Genomic DNA, 18,699 nt, shown 5'->3' with positions numbered 1-18,699 from the left:
ATGGAGAATAGCCAATACTCAGGCCTTGCTGGCTAGATATGACAGAGCGCACTATGACAGTTTAGAAGGACTTCTCCAACACTTACCTGAGCCTTTCAGGGAGCAGGCGGATGAACTTATACACGAGGGAAAGCTCATCACCAATGCCTCCATTAAGTGTGCTCTAGACGCGGCAGATACAGCTGCCAGATCCATCAACACAAGCGTACTGCTTAGGAGACACGCATGGCTTCGGATATCTGGATTTAAAAGTGAAGTACAGGCCACAATTCTTAACCAGCCAATAAATCCGGATTTTTTGTTTGGTCCAGCAGTTGACTCAATTCTGGACAAAATGAAAAAGGACACAGAGACTGCAAAGTCCATGGGAGCTTTTCAGTCCCAACAACACAGAGGCTCCTTTCGTCGCTCCACCTATAGAGGAGGAGCGCGAGGTAACACATCGCAGCAATCCTCAACATAAAAAAGTAATACGCAATCAACATACAATAAAAACACAAACAGGGGTGGATACAGAGGAAATAATAACAAGGGCAGAGGTTGTGGAGGCAATGCCAATAGATCCTCCACTAACACCAAACAGTGACTTCTTGGCACTACCCCCAGACCATATAACACCGGTCGGGGGAAGACTACAACAGTTCCTGCCAGTCTGGTTAAACATCACTACAGACAAGTGGGTCAGGCAAATTATCCAACATGGCTGTTGCCTAGAACTCACATCAACACCACCCAACATACCACCCGTACACCGTCCAATGTCAAAAGAACATATAACATTATTGCAGCAAGAGGTCATCAGCATGCTGCAAAAGGGGTCCATAGAACAAGTCCTACTCGAACATCAAGGAACAGGAGTATACTCACTATACTTCCTCATTCCCAAAAAGGACGGTTCTCTCAGACCAATATTGGGCCTCAGGCCCCTCAACCTGTACATTTTATCAGAGCATTTTCTCATGCTCACTCTGCAACAAGTCTTACCACTGCTGCGGCAGGGAGACTTCCTAGCAACTCTAGACCTCAAAGACGCATACTTTCATATACCAATACACCCTGCTCACAGAAAGTATCTGAGGTTTACTATCCAAGGACAACACTACCAGTTCAAAGTCCTACCATTCGGTGTAACAACAGCTCCACGGGTGTTCACCAAATGCCTAGCAACAGTGGCGGCGCATCTCAGGAGACAACACATTCATGTGTACCCATATCTGGACGATTGGCTAATACAAGCGCCATCGGCCCAGCAATGTGCCAGCCACACGTCAAAGACCATTCATCTCCTGCACAGTCTAGCCTTCTCGCTGAATTACCCAAAGTCACACCTGCAACCCTCCCACGTCCAACAATACCTGGGTGCAAGAGTAGATACACTAGCAGCGAAGGCATATCCAAACGCAGCCGGATCAACGGCATGCAAACGTTGATCCAAAGGTTCAAAACACAACACTCATTGCCAACTCGAGTGTTTATGCAACTAATAGGCATGATGGCCTCGTGCATATTCATAGTCCCTCATGCCAGACTACACATGCGTCCGCTACAGGAGTGCCTAGCACGGCAGTGGAACCAGGCTCAGGGCCAATTAAAAGACCTAGTGTTGGTCACCAGTCGGGTATACAGCTCTCTGCATTGGTGGAATCCGCAAAACCTTTGCAAAGGACGACTGTTCCAGGAGCCTATCCCACAAATCGTAATGACGGCGGACGCATCCCTGTTAGGATGGGGAGCCCATGTCCTGCATTACACAGTCCAGGGTCTATGGACAATACAACAAAAAAAGATGCACATCAATCTACTAGAGTTGATGGCGATCTTTCTAGCACTAAAAGCGTTCAAAAAACACTTATGCAACAAGACTGTGTTGATCCGGACGGACAACATGACAGCTATGTATTATATTCAGAAACAGGGAGGAACACATTCCCCACAGCTATCGCATCTAGCTCAAAGTGTGTGGAAATGGGCCATTCAAAGGAACATGTTCCTCATGGCGGAAAACCTCCCAGGCAAGGACAATCAAATAGCCGACCTGCTCAGCAGGCACAGTCAACAGATGCACGAATGGGAGATTCACCCCAATGTGCTCCAACCATTCTTCCGGAAGTGGGGACAGCCGGAAATAGATCTGTTTGCCACAAGCGAAAACGCAAAATGCCAGTATTTTGCCACCAGGTTCCCACATCCGCAGTCGCAGGGCAATGCGGTATGGATGAACTGGCAAATTTGCGTACGCTTTCCCCCCAGCTCCGTTAATACCGCTAGTGGCACGCAAAATGCGTCAACATTCACTAACGCTAATCCTAGTTGCTCCCACATGGGCGAGGCAACCATGGTGCACAACGTTCCTAGAACTGTCAGTGGTGCCTCATCAAAGACTGGGACTCACATCCAGTCTTCTAACTCAGAGCCATGGAGAAATCCAACACCCAGATCCGCAACAGATGAACCTGGCGATCTGGCTCCTGAAATCCTAGAGTTTGGATACCTAAACTTGCCTCCAGACTGCATGAATATTATCAAAGAGGCAAGAAAACCCACTACCAGGGCATGTTATGCAGCGAAATGGAAACGTTTCGTCATTTACTGCAGTAACAACGACATAAACCCATTAGATGCTTCTACACAAAACATAATTTGCTATCTCTTGCACCTACAACGTTGCAATTTAGCCTACTCATCCATCAGGATACTTTTAGCTGCGCTAGCAGCTTATCTCCAAAACAGGCAACAACTTTCACTGTTTAGAGTGCCAGCAATTAAAGCATTTATGGAAGGACTTAAACGAGTAATTCCTCCAACACACCCACCTTCACCAGTCTGGAATCTAAACATCGTTTTAACCAGACTCATGGGACCACCTTTTGAGCCACTACACTCATGCGAAATGCAGTTTCTTACTTGGAAGGTGGCTTTCCTTATTGCCATTACTTCCCTTAGAAGAGTTAGTGAGCTGCAAGCCCTAACTATTCAAGAGCCAAGTACATGCAAATAGAGTAGTTCTCAGAACAAACCCTAAATTCATGCCAAAAGTGGTATCCCATTTTCATATAAATCAGACAATAGAACTGCCGGTGTTCTTTCAAAATCCACAGACAGTAGCTGAAAGGGCCTTGCATACGCCAGATGTCATGAGAGCTCTGCTATACTATATGGATAGAACTAAGGCATTTCGAAAGACAAAACAGTTGTTTGTTGCTTTCTCACCGCAACACAAAGGTAACCCTATTTCAAAATCAGGTATAGCCAGATGGATCGTTAAGTGCATTCAGATATGTTATTTAAAAGCAAAACGCACCTTAACAGTTCCCCCTAGGGCGCATTCTACACGCAAACTAGGGGCATCCATGGCTTTCCTAGGAAATATTCCTATTCACAAAATTTGTAGAGCAGCCACATGGTCAACCATATACATTTACCAAACACTATTGTGTAGATGTACATTCCAAACAGCAAGCTGCTGTAGGTCAGGCTGTTCTCAAGATTCTTTTTCAGACTGCTGCAGCTGGCATGGGCAACCACCGCTAGGGGTGATACTGCTATACATTCTATGCACAGATATGAATTCAGCAGCCCACATGCCTCGAACGGAATATGCTACTTACCAGTATGCATCTGTTCTTGGCATGTAGGGCTGCTGACATTCATATCGCCCACCCGCCTCCCCGGTGCCTGTCGCAGCTGTAGCATTCACGCTTTTGCATGGACATCTCTTACTGTACTATACTCCATCCCTGCCACAATGGCGAAAAGCAATCTGACGATGGAGAGGATGCCCATGCGCACTGTAGTCCAAGGGAGTAGCCACCTATCTCGTGATACTTCGAAGACTCTTCCAGGACAACAATGTGCAATCATCCGGACCCAACACTAGGCGGCGATCTATGCACAGATATGAATGTCAGCAGCCCTACATGCCAAGAACAGATGCATACTGGTAAGTAGCATATTCCTTCTACTCTGCAGATCAATTTCTAAAGTGGCTTTATTTATGTTTGTAACTGTAGCTCAACCATAGTTTGGGAGCAAATAATCTACTCTAACAAATACTATGATCCTTAGAATATGAGAGACCGAAATCTCAAAACTGCAGGCACACACCGGTATTGTACCTCTGAGAGCAGCTTCTCTGCTGTCTTGTAATGCAGAGCATTTCATGATGTTGAATGAAAGGTGACTGGGTCATTGAAAGGGAGTCAGCACACCTTATTTCACAAAAGACCATCTAGGTTGCAGTTTGAAAACAGCATAGATTTCCAACTCTTCTCACTTTTTGCCTTTGGGTGTCTTCCAACAGATGCACCAGACGTCAATAGAGAATATTGACCAAAAAAACAGAATAGTGTCCTGGATCACCAAGTGTGTGCTATTGTTTTTTGTCAGATGAATGCATGAACAAGTAACATTTTAATACAGGCTTTATTATTGTAGAAATTGAGGAAGATTTTTCAAATATGGGTCTTGGGTTTCACCGAAGGGTGTGGAAATCTAGAGCCTGAACTTTGGAGCCACAAGGCACAACTTATTTATGTACAAGAGTGGAATTGTACACCAGGATGAGAAACCGGTATTTAGAATGTTTGCTTTTGACTGCCAAAGTGTGGTGCAAAGGTTCATGATTAACCACCTTCCGTGTGTGGAATACAAAAAGCACTGACTTTTTCCTTGTGGATGTGTTCAGGCATGACCATATTTATTTGTTCTTTCTGCAGCAGTTAGAGCAGATCCAGAAGGAACTAAGTGTCCTGGAAGAAGACATCAAACGAGTGGAGGTAACTGCTGACCTACAGACCTGTACATTATGTTGAGTTTAGATCTCCTTATAATAGCAGCGGTTTGACCCAAATCTCGAATGAGGTTTCTTTTGTTGGCGCTGTAATACATTTTTAGTTAAACTAGCAATGCATGTGTTTTCTAATTCATATGACTAGTAGACAGAAATGCCCATAATTAAGGTGTGTGTTATAAAAGGGCTAAACACGTGAGTCGCGGTGGAGTCAGGACTACACATCACAGTGGATGTCAGGACCGAACAGTGAGGTGGGGACTGAAGATATAAGGGCAGTGATGGAACTGGACATCATGGTGGATGAGCGGAACAATAGTCCACAGAAAGCCCTTTCAAACTCCCACTCTGGCCAACTCTTTTACCTGTATGACAAAAAAACACATCCATGCTGCATTCATGCAATCTGTTGAGTGTGGTCTAATTGTTAAGTTTTTCTTAGTAGATGATGTTTTTACATGTTCTGAGATCATGAAAGTACCAGGGTACATCAGCTGATTGACTGTGATGTTACACTAAATAATCATGCAATAGGTGGGGAAACCTAGTAGGTGTTAATCTTTAGCATGGGTAGTTTTCAATGTGTAATTCAGTAATGATAATTAAATGCATAAATATGTTGATCAAGTATTAACCACATATGCCATTTCCATATCCGGTTTGCTAACAAATTGATTTCAGCTTTTACCCCCCGCCCTCCCCCGAAGCACATGTTGGCGATACACCAAGAGCCCCTCTGTTCCCTCAGCCTTTTCCTATACCACGGGAGCTGAAAAAAATCAGAGTGCATTTAATGCCTTGTCCTGTAATGATAATATTTTAGCTAGTTCCTGGGGGAAAAAAATCTTCCACAGCCCTGGCATGACTGAACCTCTTTATCAATCTCCCTCTCTCTATTGATACTTTGCTCTAGATCAATTGAATAAGAACCCAGATTGTCTATTTGCTAGATTTCACATACTTTCACATAACCCTGAAGTGTGTTGTCAGATAGTGCTAAAAACGTTATACTTATCCTGATGAAAGCCCTGGAAATATATTGTAAGGGACCAAAACAATCCATTTTGTTATCTGATCCTTTTCCCACCTGTAGACCAGAATAAGAACATTATCCACTGCATATCCACGCATTGACAACCATGTCACTAAGTGCCTGTTTTTTTCTGCCCATCACTCTTTGTGCTTGGATTGCCACCTTAATCGAGTCTTGTTTTAAGGGAATGAAAATAATGTAAAATCCGAAATTGCAACTATTAGCAGTTCAGTAGGACGGTCGCATCTTGTAGTAATGGTACCACATCATGAGCTGCATTTTCCCACAAACCATTTGCGCGTGTTGCAACATGTTTACCACACCTGACCCACTTCTGCATATGGCTAATGCTGAATCTTAGCATGTACTGATAAATAAGTTGGCTGTGCACTATAAGGAAAGTATCCCAAAGACAAACCATTCAAAAGCTCAGACTGGGTAAAACGCAATTATGCGACAAGAGATCTAAGACTGAGGTCAGCTTTAAGAGGTGTGCGAATCATTCACAAGTATTTGTGTGTAGAACTTTATCCAACTGTAATTACCATCTCTAAGCACAGTAAAATAACGAATGTTAGTATTACCTAATTTAATAGTACATAGTAAATCCACACTTGTGTGGGAAACTAAGATGGTCTAGAGAAAGTGTATTGAACATAATGCTCTGATATGCTGTCTTTTGTCTGACTAGTATCTCTGTTGCAGGAGATGAGTGGTTTGTACTCACCAGTCAGTGAGGACAGCACGGTGCCACAGTTTGAAGCACCCTCTCCTTCACCAAGGTATGGATCTCTGAATAACATCTTTATTGTGTTTATTTGTTTCAGGATAAGCAGAACATTACACAGACTCCCACAGAACAGCAGTGCGTTCCCAGACACTTTTTCTTCTCCTTTCTGGGTGTAGTACAAAAATGGTGATGGCTCTGCAGGAGATCTTGTATTTGATCTATTCAAGCAGACGGCTATTAAGACAGGTTGCTTGTGCCCTGGTTCAGGGAGGATCTGGCTTGACAGTTCGGGCTGGACTGTTCTTAGTGGAGCACGGTCAGTCACTAATTTGCATATGGCTGGATCCCAATTGAGGTGGCATGATGGGCAAAAGAACAATGGGATGAATGCTCTCCCAGGTAATTGCCAGAGCTTAGACTTATTGCAAGCTTTCGCCCCATCACCTTTTGTGTGTTAGGCAAAACTACCATGCATCAGTATTTCCCTAAAATATTAATGGAGATGACATTAATAAAGAGATTGTGCATCCATTAATGATTACCAGTGATTTGGGAAAAATGGCATTGACTGACATGATCTGCCACGATACATATTAAAGAAGTTGAATAATTATTATTGCCTGTTAAAGGTTTTAGCACATATGTTTTCACATATACAATTTATACATGAAGTCAATTAGAACACCTATAATAAAGCAAGTATTTAGGGTCTGTTCAAAAAGAGTTCATCTAGAAAGAAAATCACACAATATCCTTAGATGTTTTCAGGATTATACCTGTTATCTTATACCATATTTACCTAAGTCCACGCAGCTACATATCAAAAGAAGTCTAGAGCATCGTCAAGATGCCCTTTACCGAACATGAATATCTCGTCTCCATATTTGCTCCAGTGCTGGTGTGTGTATGAGTGTAGATTGGCTAATTCTCATAGGAATCTTCTCATTTCTCCAGTGTAATCTTAATGAGTTGAATCAATGATGTCCAATTCTAAACCGGCTAGTCAGTTGAGTACTATTATATGTAAAGTCCTAAGATAATGATGGTGTGGGTTTTCTAATAATGTGTTTCTAATGAAATGTTTATGTACGTTGGTTTCAATAGGACTTACCCCTAGTTACAGCCTTGTTATAGTATGTTGGTGATACACAAAGATTGTGAATCACATTCTTTTTGATAGAGACTTCTAACCACAGATTTCTTGCTGTGTGAATTTCCCCAAATGCCAGACTATCTGGAAGATTTTCATAGCAACTCCCTTTCGTGTTGGTAGGTGGTGTTGTGCAGCTCCGGGTCAGGGCCTGCCATGCATGGATGTGATGTTGGGACCACTGTATCTTAGCCGTCTCCACATGCTGATTTCACTTCATTTCTTTTCGCACCCTCCGACGTGGATCCGGTACTCACTCCCTCGAGTCAGTCAAACTTAACAGAGATTTTTCACACTAGAATTCCTGTGTGCAAGGGCTATGTCCCTTACTAAGACTACAGAATTTAAACCAAGCAAAGACTGTCACAAGTCCATGTCAGTGACAGCTCACACGAGGTCTGTCTCTGGGCTCTAGGCCAGATTTTGCGTTGTGTGAGAAATGCATCAAGTTGAACCCCAAAGCAATCTACAATTGCCAAGACACCTTGTATATCACGGAACATCAAAGTAAGCTGAAGAAGGCCCTCCTTTCCTGGCAGAGGAGCCGAGGACCGCTAGAGCTCCCACTCCAGGGGGTCGATCTCATGACCATAGGGTGGGTCTAAAAAAGTAAAAAAACACAAGTCCAACCACGACTCTCCCACGTATGCCACTCGGAATTGTGTAACACCGCAGGTACCGCAAGGTTGCAAACTCCATCCCCGGAACAGATTCTGACCCTCATGCCTCTCCAACCTGAATTTCCAGGCTCTTCGGTGATGCCATAACAGTTTTGAGAATTTAAAGAGGCTATGGACTGAATTTTGGGTACCTAGCCTGTCCCTTCTGGTGCCTTCAGGTCCCAAGGAATTAACCCTTTCGCTGCTGGCAGGATTCCCCCGCTGTGCTGGGGGGTGGGGGGGGCGCGTACAGCGCCCCCATGCTCATGACGAGGTCAGCTCGTCATGAGCCACGGCGCTCCGGTGCTCATGACGAGCTGAGCTTGTCATGACCGTGCCCGTTCCAATAGAACGATCAGCACTGCAGGGGAATCAGCCCAGCGTGTGAGCGTTCCAAGTAACGGGCGCGGTCATGACGAGCTCAGCTCGTCATGAGCACCGGAGCGCCGTAGCTCATGACGAGCTTACCTCGTCATGAGCGCTGAAGAGGTTATGGTGACCTCCAGTTAACCTACCACCGTTGGGTCAGCCACCAATGCCATCTGTGCCAGTCGCCCCGACCCAGGCTCCAAGCTCAACACCAATGCTTTTTATGGAGCCACGCCCCATGCTGCTGCCAGAGCGATTACTCTGAAAGGAGATCAAATTATCCTTTCCGACTGAGACGAACCCGGAGTAACCTCAACCGATGTTGCAGCAACCTCACCTGTATCCCCATTCTGATCCGAATCATTCCTGCCATGCGTGCATAAACTTGGAGAGGACAATGATGAACCGAGCCAAGTTTTTGACGGAGAGAACTTATTTCTCAACTTGCAGGACGCGGCCTGGATACCTCTTTTGGCACTGGCCTCCATTCTCCTCATCCAAATGTCACAGAAGAGTCTGCATTTTTTGACACAGTGATTAGGAGTGCAGCCGAAGTCTTGGGCCCCAAACTACTTCTCACTGAGGAGAAAACTAGCATGTTGGCAGAAGTGTTTCACCAAACTAACCAAACATCTATTGCCATTCAATAAGGCCCATACGGATACATAGTTTGGCACCATGGCAAAACCAGGATCTTGCCCTCCCGACAATAGACTGATTGTAAGGCTACATAGGCCTACTCCAGGAGACCCTGCCTTCCTCCTCCCAACTTCCATCAGTGGAAAGTCTGATGGTACATGCCTCCACCAGCCGTTTGAACACAAATGCATTTCCGACCACCCTGCTAGAGAGTCGAAGCACATGGAGGCATTCTCCAATACAATCTTCTCCTTGCCCTCAGATCAGTCTATATCAGCTGCTTCATGGTGAGAAACACTCTTGTGTTATAAGTCATTGTGGCAGATATCTTTCCACGGTCTCAGACGATGTCAAACCAAACCTTCACTGCCTTATTCACGATGAAAGACATAAACAACGCTTCTGATTGGGTCTGGACACAACCTATTGAGTTAGAGCAGGCAGTACCGTACGTTGCTTAGGCCTGCTTGCATTCGCTCCGCTGGATTCTCTAGTGATGTCCATCAGTCCCTGACGGTTATGCCCTTCAACAGGACCCCCATCTCTTCGATAACAAGGCAGAGTGACCTTTGACCCTGCTCGCATGGCCGGCCGCTCCACGCACCGCACGGCTCCCCGTGTGTTTCCAGGACTTCACTGCTGCTTCCGCTAGTTTGACGCTGCCCCTGCGCCATAAGTATTTTGTGTTTGCTGTTCTGTGCCCCTGCATCTGTTTGTGCCCACTGTTGCTCTGCCTGTTTCTTATTTTCATTTCGCTCTGCCCGTGATTGTATTTTTCCCACTTTGTGCCCCTCCGCTCCCTGCCGCTGCTCCACTGCGGCCCGCCCCTTTTTCCTTCTGTACCCGCTTCCCCTACGCCCATTCGCCGCCCCGCTCCCGCCTCCCAGCTGTTCCTCCCTCCCACTTCGCCATATATGGAGGCAGCGGGCGCGCCGATGGCGCGCCAAAGGCAAGCCCGTCTACGCCCGTCCGCGCCTGGACAGCGCCAGAACCCCTGTACCCCGCCGGACCCAGACCAACCGACTGACATACGACAGCGCCGCCCTCAACGCACTCAAACCGAACGACCGCCCGCCTGCTACCAAGCCACCCGAGACGCACCCACGGACCCTTCACCTGTCAAGCCTGCAAATTCACCTGCCTCAGACCCCGTACCCCGGCCGCCAAAGCAAACAGCAACAACAACCACCTCAAGTGCATCCTCCTCAACACCCGCTCCGTTCACAAGCACGCTATCGAACTCTGGGACCTCCTCGACACAACAACACCTGATGTCGCCTTCCTCACGGAAACCTGGATGAACGCCTCCTCAGCCCCCGACATCGCCATAGCCATCCCGGACGGCTACAAAATCACCCGGAAGGACCGCATCAACAAAACAGGAGGAGGGATCGCCATCATCTACAGGAACACCATCAGCGTCACGACCAACACCGAAGACACCATCTCCTCCGCCGAGCACCTACACTTCCAGATCCACATCGACCCCCAGACCACCCTCCGAGGAACACTCATCTACAGACCCCCGGGCCAACGCACACAATTCAGTGAAACCATCGCCGACCTCATCAGCCCGCACGCCCTAGCCTCACCAGAATACATCCTCCTAGGAGACCTGAACTTTCACCTGGAGAATAGCAACGACAACGCTACCACCACCCTACTCGACAACCTCGGACTCAAGCAACTGGTGGACACCCCCACACACCTCGCTGGCCACACCCTCGACGCCATCTTCTCCGCCAGTAACCACGTCGCCTTCAACCGCTCCACAGGACTACACTGGACCGACCACAGCTGCATACACTTCACTTTCAAGAAGACTACATCTCACCACAACACGCATCGGATCCCCCGCACATGCTGGAGCAAAATCACCGCTGACCAGCTCACCACGTCACTGAGCCAGAACCCACCTGCCGACACTAATATACCAGACACCAACAACGCAGTTCTCAACCTCGCACAGTGGATCACGAACTGCACTGATAACCTCGCTCCATTGAAAACCCCCACAGCAAGACCACCACCAGAAGACCCTCTTGGTTCACAGACGCCCTCAATGCCGCAAAGGGATCCTGCCGAACACTCGAGAAGACCTGGCGCCAAGAACGGACGACTGAAAACCTGACAACACTCAAAGACGCCACCCGCGAATACCATCAGCAGATCCGGACCACCAAGAGGACATTGTTCAAAGAGCAACTGGACAACAACACCCATAACAGCAAGGAACTCTTCAGCATCGTAAAAGAGCTCTCCAACCCCAACGCCAGCAACAACGACATCACCCCTTCGCAAGACCTCTGCGACTCCCTCGCCACGTTCTTCCACCGAAAAATCACAGACATACACGACAGCTTCGGACCCCAAACTCCACTTCTGGACACCAAACCAGCAACCCCCAGCATCACCATCAACTCCTGGACCCCCATCAGCAGAGAAGACACCATCCACGTCATGAGCACCATCCACTCCGGCTCCCCAACCGACCCATGCCCCCATCACATCTTCAACAAAGCCGGCACCACCATCGCACCCCACCTGCGGAACGTCATAAACAGCTCCTTCACGTCAGCAACCTTCCCTGAGAGCTGGAATCACGCAGAGATCACCGCCCTCCTGAAGAAACCCACAGCAGACCCCAAGGACCTCAAGAACTTACGTTCCATCTCTCTTTTTCCCTTCCCTGCTAAAGTCATTGAGAAGACCGTCAACAAACAGCTGACTGCTTTCTTCGAGGGCAACAACTCGCTCGACCCCTCCTAGTCCGGATTCCGAGCCAACCACAGCACGGAGACCGCCCTCATCGCAGCCACCGACGACATCCGAACCCTGATAGACAACGGAGAAACAGCCGCCCTCATCCTTCTGGACCTCTCAGCAGCCTTTGACACCGTATGCCACCGCACCCTAATACACTGCCTCAGCAACACTGGAATCCAAGGAAAGGCCCTGGAATGGATCACCTTGTTCCTCTCCGACCGAACCCAAAGAGTCCACCTCCCTCCCTTCCGGTCCGCGGCCAACGAGATCATCTGTGGCGTACCTCAAGGATCCTCACTCAGTCCAACACTCTTCAATATCTACATGAGCCCCCTCGCCACCATCGTACGAAAACACAACATCAACATCATCTCCTATACCGACGACCCCCAGCTGATACTCTCCCTCACCAAGGATCCAGCCTCAGCCAAAACCAACTTCCAGGAAGGAATGAAGGAGGTAGCAGACTGGATGAAGCGCAGCCATCTCAAGCTCAACTCAGACAAGACGGAGGTCCTCATCCTCGGACAATCCCCATTTGCCTGGGACGACTCATGGTGGCCCTCGGCGCTGGGAACGCACCAACACCCACGGTCCACGCACGCAACCTGGGTTTCATCCTGGACTCCTCCCTCTCGATGACCAAACAAGTAAACGCCGTCTCATCCTCATGCTTCAACAGCCTGCAAATGCGCCGAAAGATCTTCCGGTGGATCCCCACTGAAACCAGAAGAACAGTCACCCAGGCCCTTGTCACCAGCCAACTGGACTACAGGAACGCCCTATACGCAGGAACTACCGCCAAACTTCAGACTCGGCTCCAGCGCATACAAAACGCCTCCGCACGTCTCATCCTCAACATCCCTCGTCACAGCCACATATCCACCCACCTAAGAAACCTCCACTGGCTCCCCGTCAACAAAAGGATCATGTTCAGACTGCTCACCCACGCACACAAAAGCGCTCCACAACATGGGCCCCAACTACCTCAACAGCCGACTCTCGTTCTACACCCCCACCCGCCAGCTTCGCTCCACCAGCCTCGCCATCGTCCCACGAATCCACAGAACCACCTCCGGCGGATGATCATTCTCCTACCTGGCAGCAAAGACCTGGAACTCCCTCCCCACTCAACTACGACTGACCCAGGACCATCTCGGCTTCAGGAAGCACCTCAATACCTGGCTATTCAAGCAGTAGCAGCGCGCTCCCCCCCCCCTCCCCATTGCGCCTTAAGACCCTCACGGGTGAGTAGCAGGCTTTATAAATGGTTTGATTTATTGATTGATTGGGAGTGTTTCAAAGTCAGAAAGGCAACAACGCGCTTTCCTGGACTTGCTCTGCCAGTGCGCCACTTTCCTCAATATTTATACCCCTTTTGAGGCTTTGGGAGCAGATATCAACAGAGCCAATGCTAGAATTTGCCTCAACAACAGGCCACTCATTCTTTTCGATGTAGAGTCAGGGCGATCAGGCAGCCAGTGACCAGGCCACCAGGGGCAGTGATGTACCCAAACCCCAGCCCCTCCACTAGCATCTGGCGAAAAATGGCTTTAAGTCATCCTTGGCAGCAGACGATCGCACGGTGGGAGGTTGCATGACCTTTCATATCTCGGGGTGAGGAGCATCACATTTGACCAATGGGTGCGTCAGATTGTGGAACACTATTGCTTCCTACCCTTCCTATCACATCCACTAGATATGCTACCCACACCACAACTCCTCCCGGAAGACCACTTGTCCATCTAAGGAAAAGTTGAGGTTCTCGTAGCCAAAGTCACCTTAGAGAGGGTGCCAGCTTCAGACATCGCGACTGGCTGTTGTTACCTTTATGCTGCTGTATAAAGGAAGGAGGCCGTCGCACCACCCTAGAGATTTTCGCTCTGAACTTCTTCCTTTGGAAGGGCCAGTTCAAAATGCTTAGCCTGGTCCATATTTTGTATGCCCTGGATCTAGGAGACTGGATGGTAGCATTGCACATGCAGCATGCCTGCTCCACAATTCCCGTCCCGCAGGTGTTATACCTGCAGTTTCAGCTAGGTAGAGCACTTTCAGTAGTCAATGCTCTCTTTGAGCCTTACTAGTGCACGTTGAGTGTTCAAAGAGGGATATGGTAGTGGTCTCAACCCATCTGCAGAGGTTGGGAATGGCAGTCTTTCTATACCGCAACAACTGGTTGTTGAAGGTGGGCTCTCCTCAAACAAATGTCAACCACCTCCAGATGTCAGCGGACTCCTTGACATTTTGTGCTTTTCCATAAATGTGCCGAAGTCACACCTGACTCCTTCACATCAGCTGCTCTTCATTAGAGTCATCCTTGAGACTGTGCATTTCAGAGCCTTCCCTCCGTCTCAACACCTCGAGAACATTTGTGTTATAATCCAGATGTTTTGATGTTTGATCAGGGTCTAAGTGAGCGTGGCTCTGAGGCTTCTTTGCCTTCTGCATCATGCTTGTGGAGCATGCCAAGTGGTTGAATCAGGCTCTATAGTGATATCTGAAGTTTCAGTGTGCTCAATACAAAGGGAACCTTTTGGCTCCTATCCATATGTTGGAGGAAACTACAAAATACCTGCAGTGGTGGCTGGGCTGGTGGCAGATGCCTCTCCCTACCCCATCAGAACTAAGGGTTATGACGACTGCATCATTGATGGGTAAGGAGGTAATCTGGGAGAGGTGGACCTCGGAGGACTTCAAAGGAGACCTGTCTCTATCAACTTATTGGAGTTGCGATCTATTCACTCTGCACTGCAGGCATTCCTTCATCTCATTGGGGGAACTGGTACAGGTGCTCACAGACAACATGACTGCCATGTGGTTCTGCAGCAAACAGGGTGGTATGGGTTTGTGGATCCTGTGCCAGGAGGCTCTACGTCTGTGCAAATGGATGAAACGTCAAGGTATTTTTCTGAGCACCCAGCACATGGCAAGATCTTTAGTCTCTGAGGCAGATAAACTCAGCTGACGTTGCCTAACAGATCATGAGTTGTGGGGGGTGGACAGGGTGACTTCCATCAATGGATAGAACCGTGACTAAATCTGTTCGCCACTGCAGAGCATGCGCATTGTCTTAAGCTTTTGCACGTTGTCGTTCCAGAGACAGTCCTCCTTGGAGATGCCTCTGCCTGGACCTGAGTTATCGGCTTCTGAAAGCCTTTTCGCCCATACCTCTTCTGCCCACAATATGGACAAAGATCAAGAAAGACCTGTCCATAGTCATTGTGGTGGGTCCATATTGGGTGAGGTGTTTGTGGTACCCAGTACTTCTAGTCATGAGCATATGTCCTCTGATTCGGCTGCCCCTTTGGGAGGACTTCTGTTGCAACATCATAGCCCGGTCTTACATCCAAGTCTGCACAAACTACACCTCCATGCATATAGATAGAAAGGTGGCAGTTGATGGCTTTAGATCGTCCTGCCGAAGTAGTTGGTGTTATTCTGGCAGCCAGGCGTTCTCCTAGCAAAACTGTACATGCAGCAGGGTGGGAGAAGTTTGATCTTGTGTTCCTCCCATGACATTCACTCTTTACAAGGCAGTATTGTCTGACATTTTATTATTTTACTTCTCTCTAGCCCAGCAAGTCTTTCCTTAAGGGGTATCTATTGGCCATTTTGGCTGATTAACCACCCCTTTTCAATTTGCCGGTTGTGATGCATTTATTGAATGGGATGATCCACATGTCCCCGCCAACACCTATTGTCATGCCACAGTGGAACCTCAATTTGGTTTTCACCTACTTTATGTGAGCTCCTTTTGAACTGATGTGTAGCTGTCCATTAAGAATGTTTCTCACCGCTGTCACCTCTGCATGACAAATGAGTGAGCTTTAGGCCTTGTCTGTCCAAAAACCTTACACATCTTTCTTTCCGAACAAGTGACTTTCTTGCCAAAAGGTAGTCATTTCATTCCACATAGTTCAATCCATTACTTTGCCATATTTCCATGCCCCTCCTCATCCGAACGAGGAGGAGGACTGGCTCCACTGTCTGGATCCTAATAGGACCCTCTGTTTTTACATCCTCGTTGGAACCAGAGACCATCAATAAAATGATTAACTGTTTGTGGGCTTCTTTGGAGCCAGGAAGTGGTATAAAAGAGAGCCATCTCCTGATGCATAGTATTATGCATAAAGATCTATGGGCTAGCCAAGAAGCGGCACCCAGAAGGCTTGTGCGCTCATACCAGAGCAAAGATTGCTACCACTGTGATGACGTGTAGTGTGCCAGTTTTGGACATCTGCCAGGCTTCACATTTTTCTGCAGGACTTCCTGCTCTGAGTCATTCCACAGACCCACCACCCGGAGAGGTACCTCCTTGGTACCTAGTCACAAGGTGAGAGATTTGCGATTAGGAGTCTGTATCAGAAGAATAAGTTACTTACCTTTGGTAGTGCCTTTTCTGGGAGGTACTGTTAAACTGCACATTCCTTACCTGCTGCGACAATTGCCACTGTCCTCACTGCCACCACTACAAAAATAACTACTACCATTAATAACCATTGCCTTTTGCATTGTTAAATCATAAAACGTACTCAAAAAACACACTGAGAGCAACCATGATCCTGTAATCATTGAGCATGGATAAAACTACGTATCGCTCCAAATGATTTTCGAGAAACTGCATCATAACCAACAATTTTTATCCTATTTAAAATGGGCACGGAGCTACTGGACTACGTTAAAAAGGTTGCAGCGACTGTGAAACAGTTGACCTGGCAAGAGGAACGTAATATGACAATTTAGCATATTGGTGATGCATACCAATTTTAGGTCCCATTTTGTGCAATTTACAGTGTAGAAGGAGTTACTAAAAAAGAGTACAGTTGTTTCTATATATAAGAAAGGGCCTACACAATATCCTCTACTCTGTAAGTTAAGCACATCGTTCTCCGAGAATTAAAAACCTCTTTTGAAGAAGGAAACGTACTGTTCCTTCTTCAAGGTGGTTTTAGGCAAGCCTTTCCACTGTAGACCAAATGTTTGACACACATTGTCCATAAGTAGTCATCATCCAAAAAGATGAAACTGTTCGCTCCACTGTTTCCCAGCTTTTGATATGGTAAATAGAGGTCGGATTTTCAAGGAGATACAGTTAAATCATAACATTTAATTATGATTGTGCTCTTTTCTTGGGAGACCTTATATTAGATACAGATGGACTTAAGCAGAAGACTGACTAGTACATTTATATGGATAAGGGAGTGAGGGCAGATCAAACAGGTTTGTTGCTGGCTGGAAATCAGTGAAAGAACGATATGGGAAAGTCTGATTTCCTTTCTGAAAAGCTTTCCTTCAATTACACTCCAAGTGGATTCTGCTTTCATGTGACAAGAGAAAATAGTCCTTCACTATTTGCCATTGGACGGATAAAAGACTGGTTCTGGATATTTGGTTTATAAAGCTCGGGAGGAAAATCTGAATTCTGAAATTAGTACTGCTCTCCAAATAGTTAAAGGCTCTAGGAGCATTGATGCGTGCTTTTAATAGGATTAATCTGTTGTCACCAAAGGTTTATTTTCTGGCTTTGCGGAAACTAAAGGGCAGACGGATATCTTGCCGAAAAGATTCTTCAAAGATTCCAATAAAAACACGTGGTCAGTTTGCATGGGATGAAATGTATTTGGTCAACAACTATCAACAGCCCAATTTGCGGAAAGTTCAACAGAGGTGACTGGTGTAATGTGCTGCCATTGGCGAGGAACTTAGTGAACTGAAAATTAGTGGAAAACACGCAGTTCTCACGGGAAGGTGTTTGGGTGATTTCAAATACGTTTAAAAGTTCTAATTTTTGCAAACTGTGTGCCTAATGCAGCAAGTCCATAATTATGCAGTAAAAACTGCAGCTACAGAATCTCCTAATTCCACTTACCCTCACCCCACAATTTATTCAAGAAAAGGATTCTGGTGACATTTACAAACCACTGCCTTGGGCCATATGGTTTGTGATTTCAACAGAGCTCCTCAGTGGCAATATTGAAATATATTATACAGTTACTCTTTATGTAATTTTTATAAATATATATCAGTACACGCCAGGGGATTCAGGCACTCCCACATAAATCCAATTTGCCGTAAAAGAATTGACGAGGTAGCTCTCCAGGAACTTAGATAATCAAAGGTTTATTGACAGCAACACAATAGGCAATCTTATCATGCACTTTCTGTTATTTGTGCAACATATAGTACTTTCAAAGAGAAATTTTTAAAAATAATTTTTAAAACATATATTCGAGTTTCTGTGTAATTAAATTGAGTTTTAGGTTAGTGTGATAATCTTGGCCTTAGAATCCAGGTCTCTGCCTAATCCTGAGTCCTAGTAGAGAAGTACAGTAGGGCTTTATAGCCCCTCGAAGGTTGTATCGTGTCTGTATTCTTGTTAAGGTGTTCATAGAATGATCCAGTGACATTAGGGTCTAAAGGGCTGCATTTTCTGGTGGAACATTTTATTGAGGGCCCCTTGCAGGCATTTTCTTCTGAATAATTGCTGGGTGTCCTGGTGACATACATTGTTGCATTAAGGACACCTTAATTGTGAGTATCCTTGTGACACCACATACTTGTTTG

The 18,699-nt window shown here is 46.8% G+C and overlaps 1 protein-coding gene across 1 annotated transcript in view; it reads left to right on the top strand.

Moving 5' to 3' along the window:
• Positions 1 to 18,699, top strand: part of COP1 (COP1 E3 ubiquitin ligase) — a 922,999-nt gene that overhangs the window by 208,010 nt on the left and 696,290 nt on the right. Inside the window, exons 7-8 of the mRNA XM_078642019.1 lie at positions 4,716 to 4,775; positions 6,528 to 6,604. Of these exons, the coding sequence (XP_078498145.1) occupies positions 4,716 to 4,775; positions 6,528 to 6,604 (137 nt within the window). The remainder of the gene's footprint in view (positions 1 to 4,715; positions 4,776 to 6,527; positions 6,605 to 18,699) is intronic.

This window comes from Lissotriton helveticus, chromosome 1_1 (genome assembly GCF_964261635.1).
Source record: "Lissotriton helveticus chromosome 1_1, aLisHel1.1, whole genome shotgun sequence".
In the NCBI taxonomy this organism is placed as follows: domain Eukaryota; kingdom Metazoa; phylum Chordata; class Amphibia; order Caudata; family Salamandridae; genus Lissotriton; species Lissotriton helveticus.
This window is presented reverse-complemented; position numbering and strand designations above follow the sequence as displayed.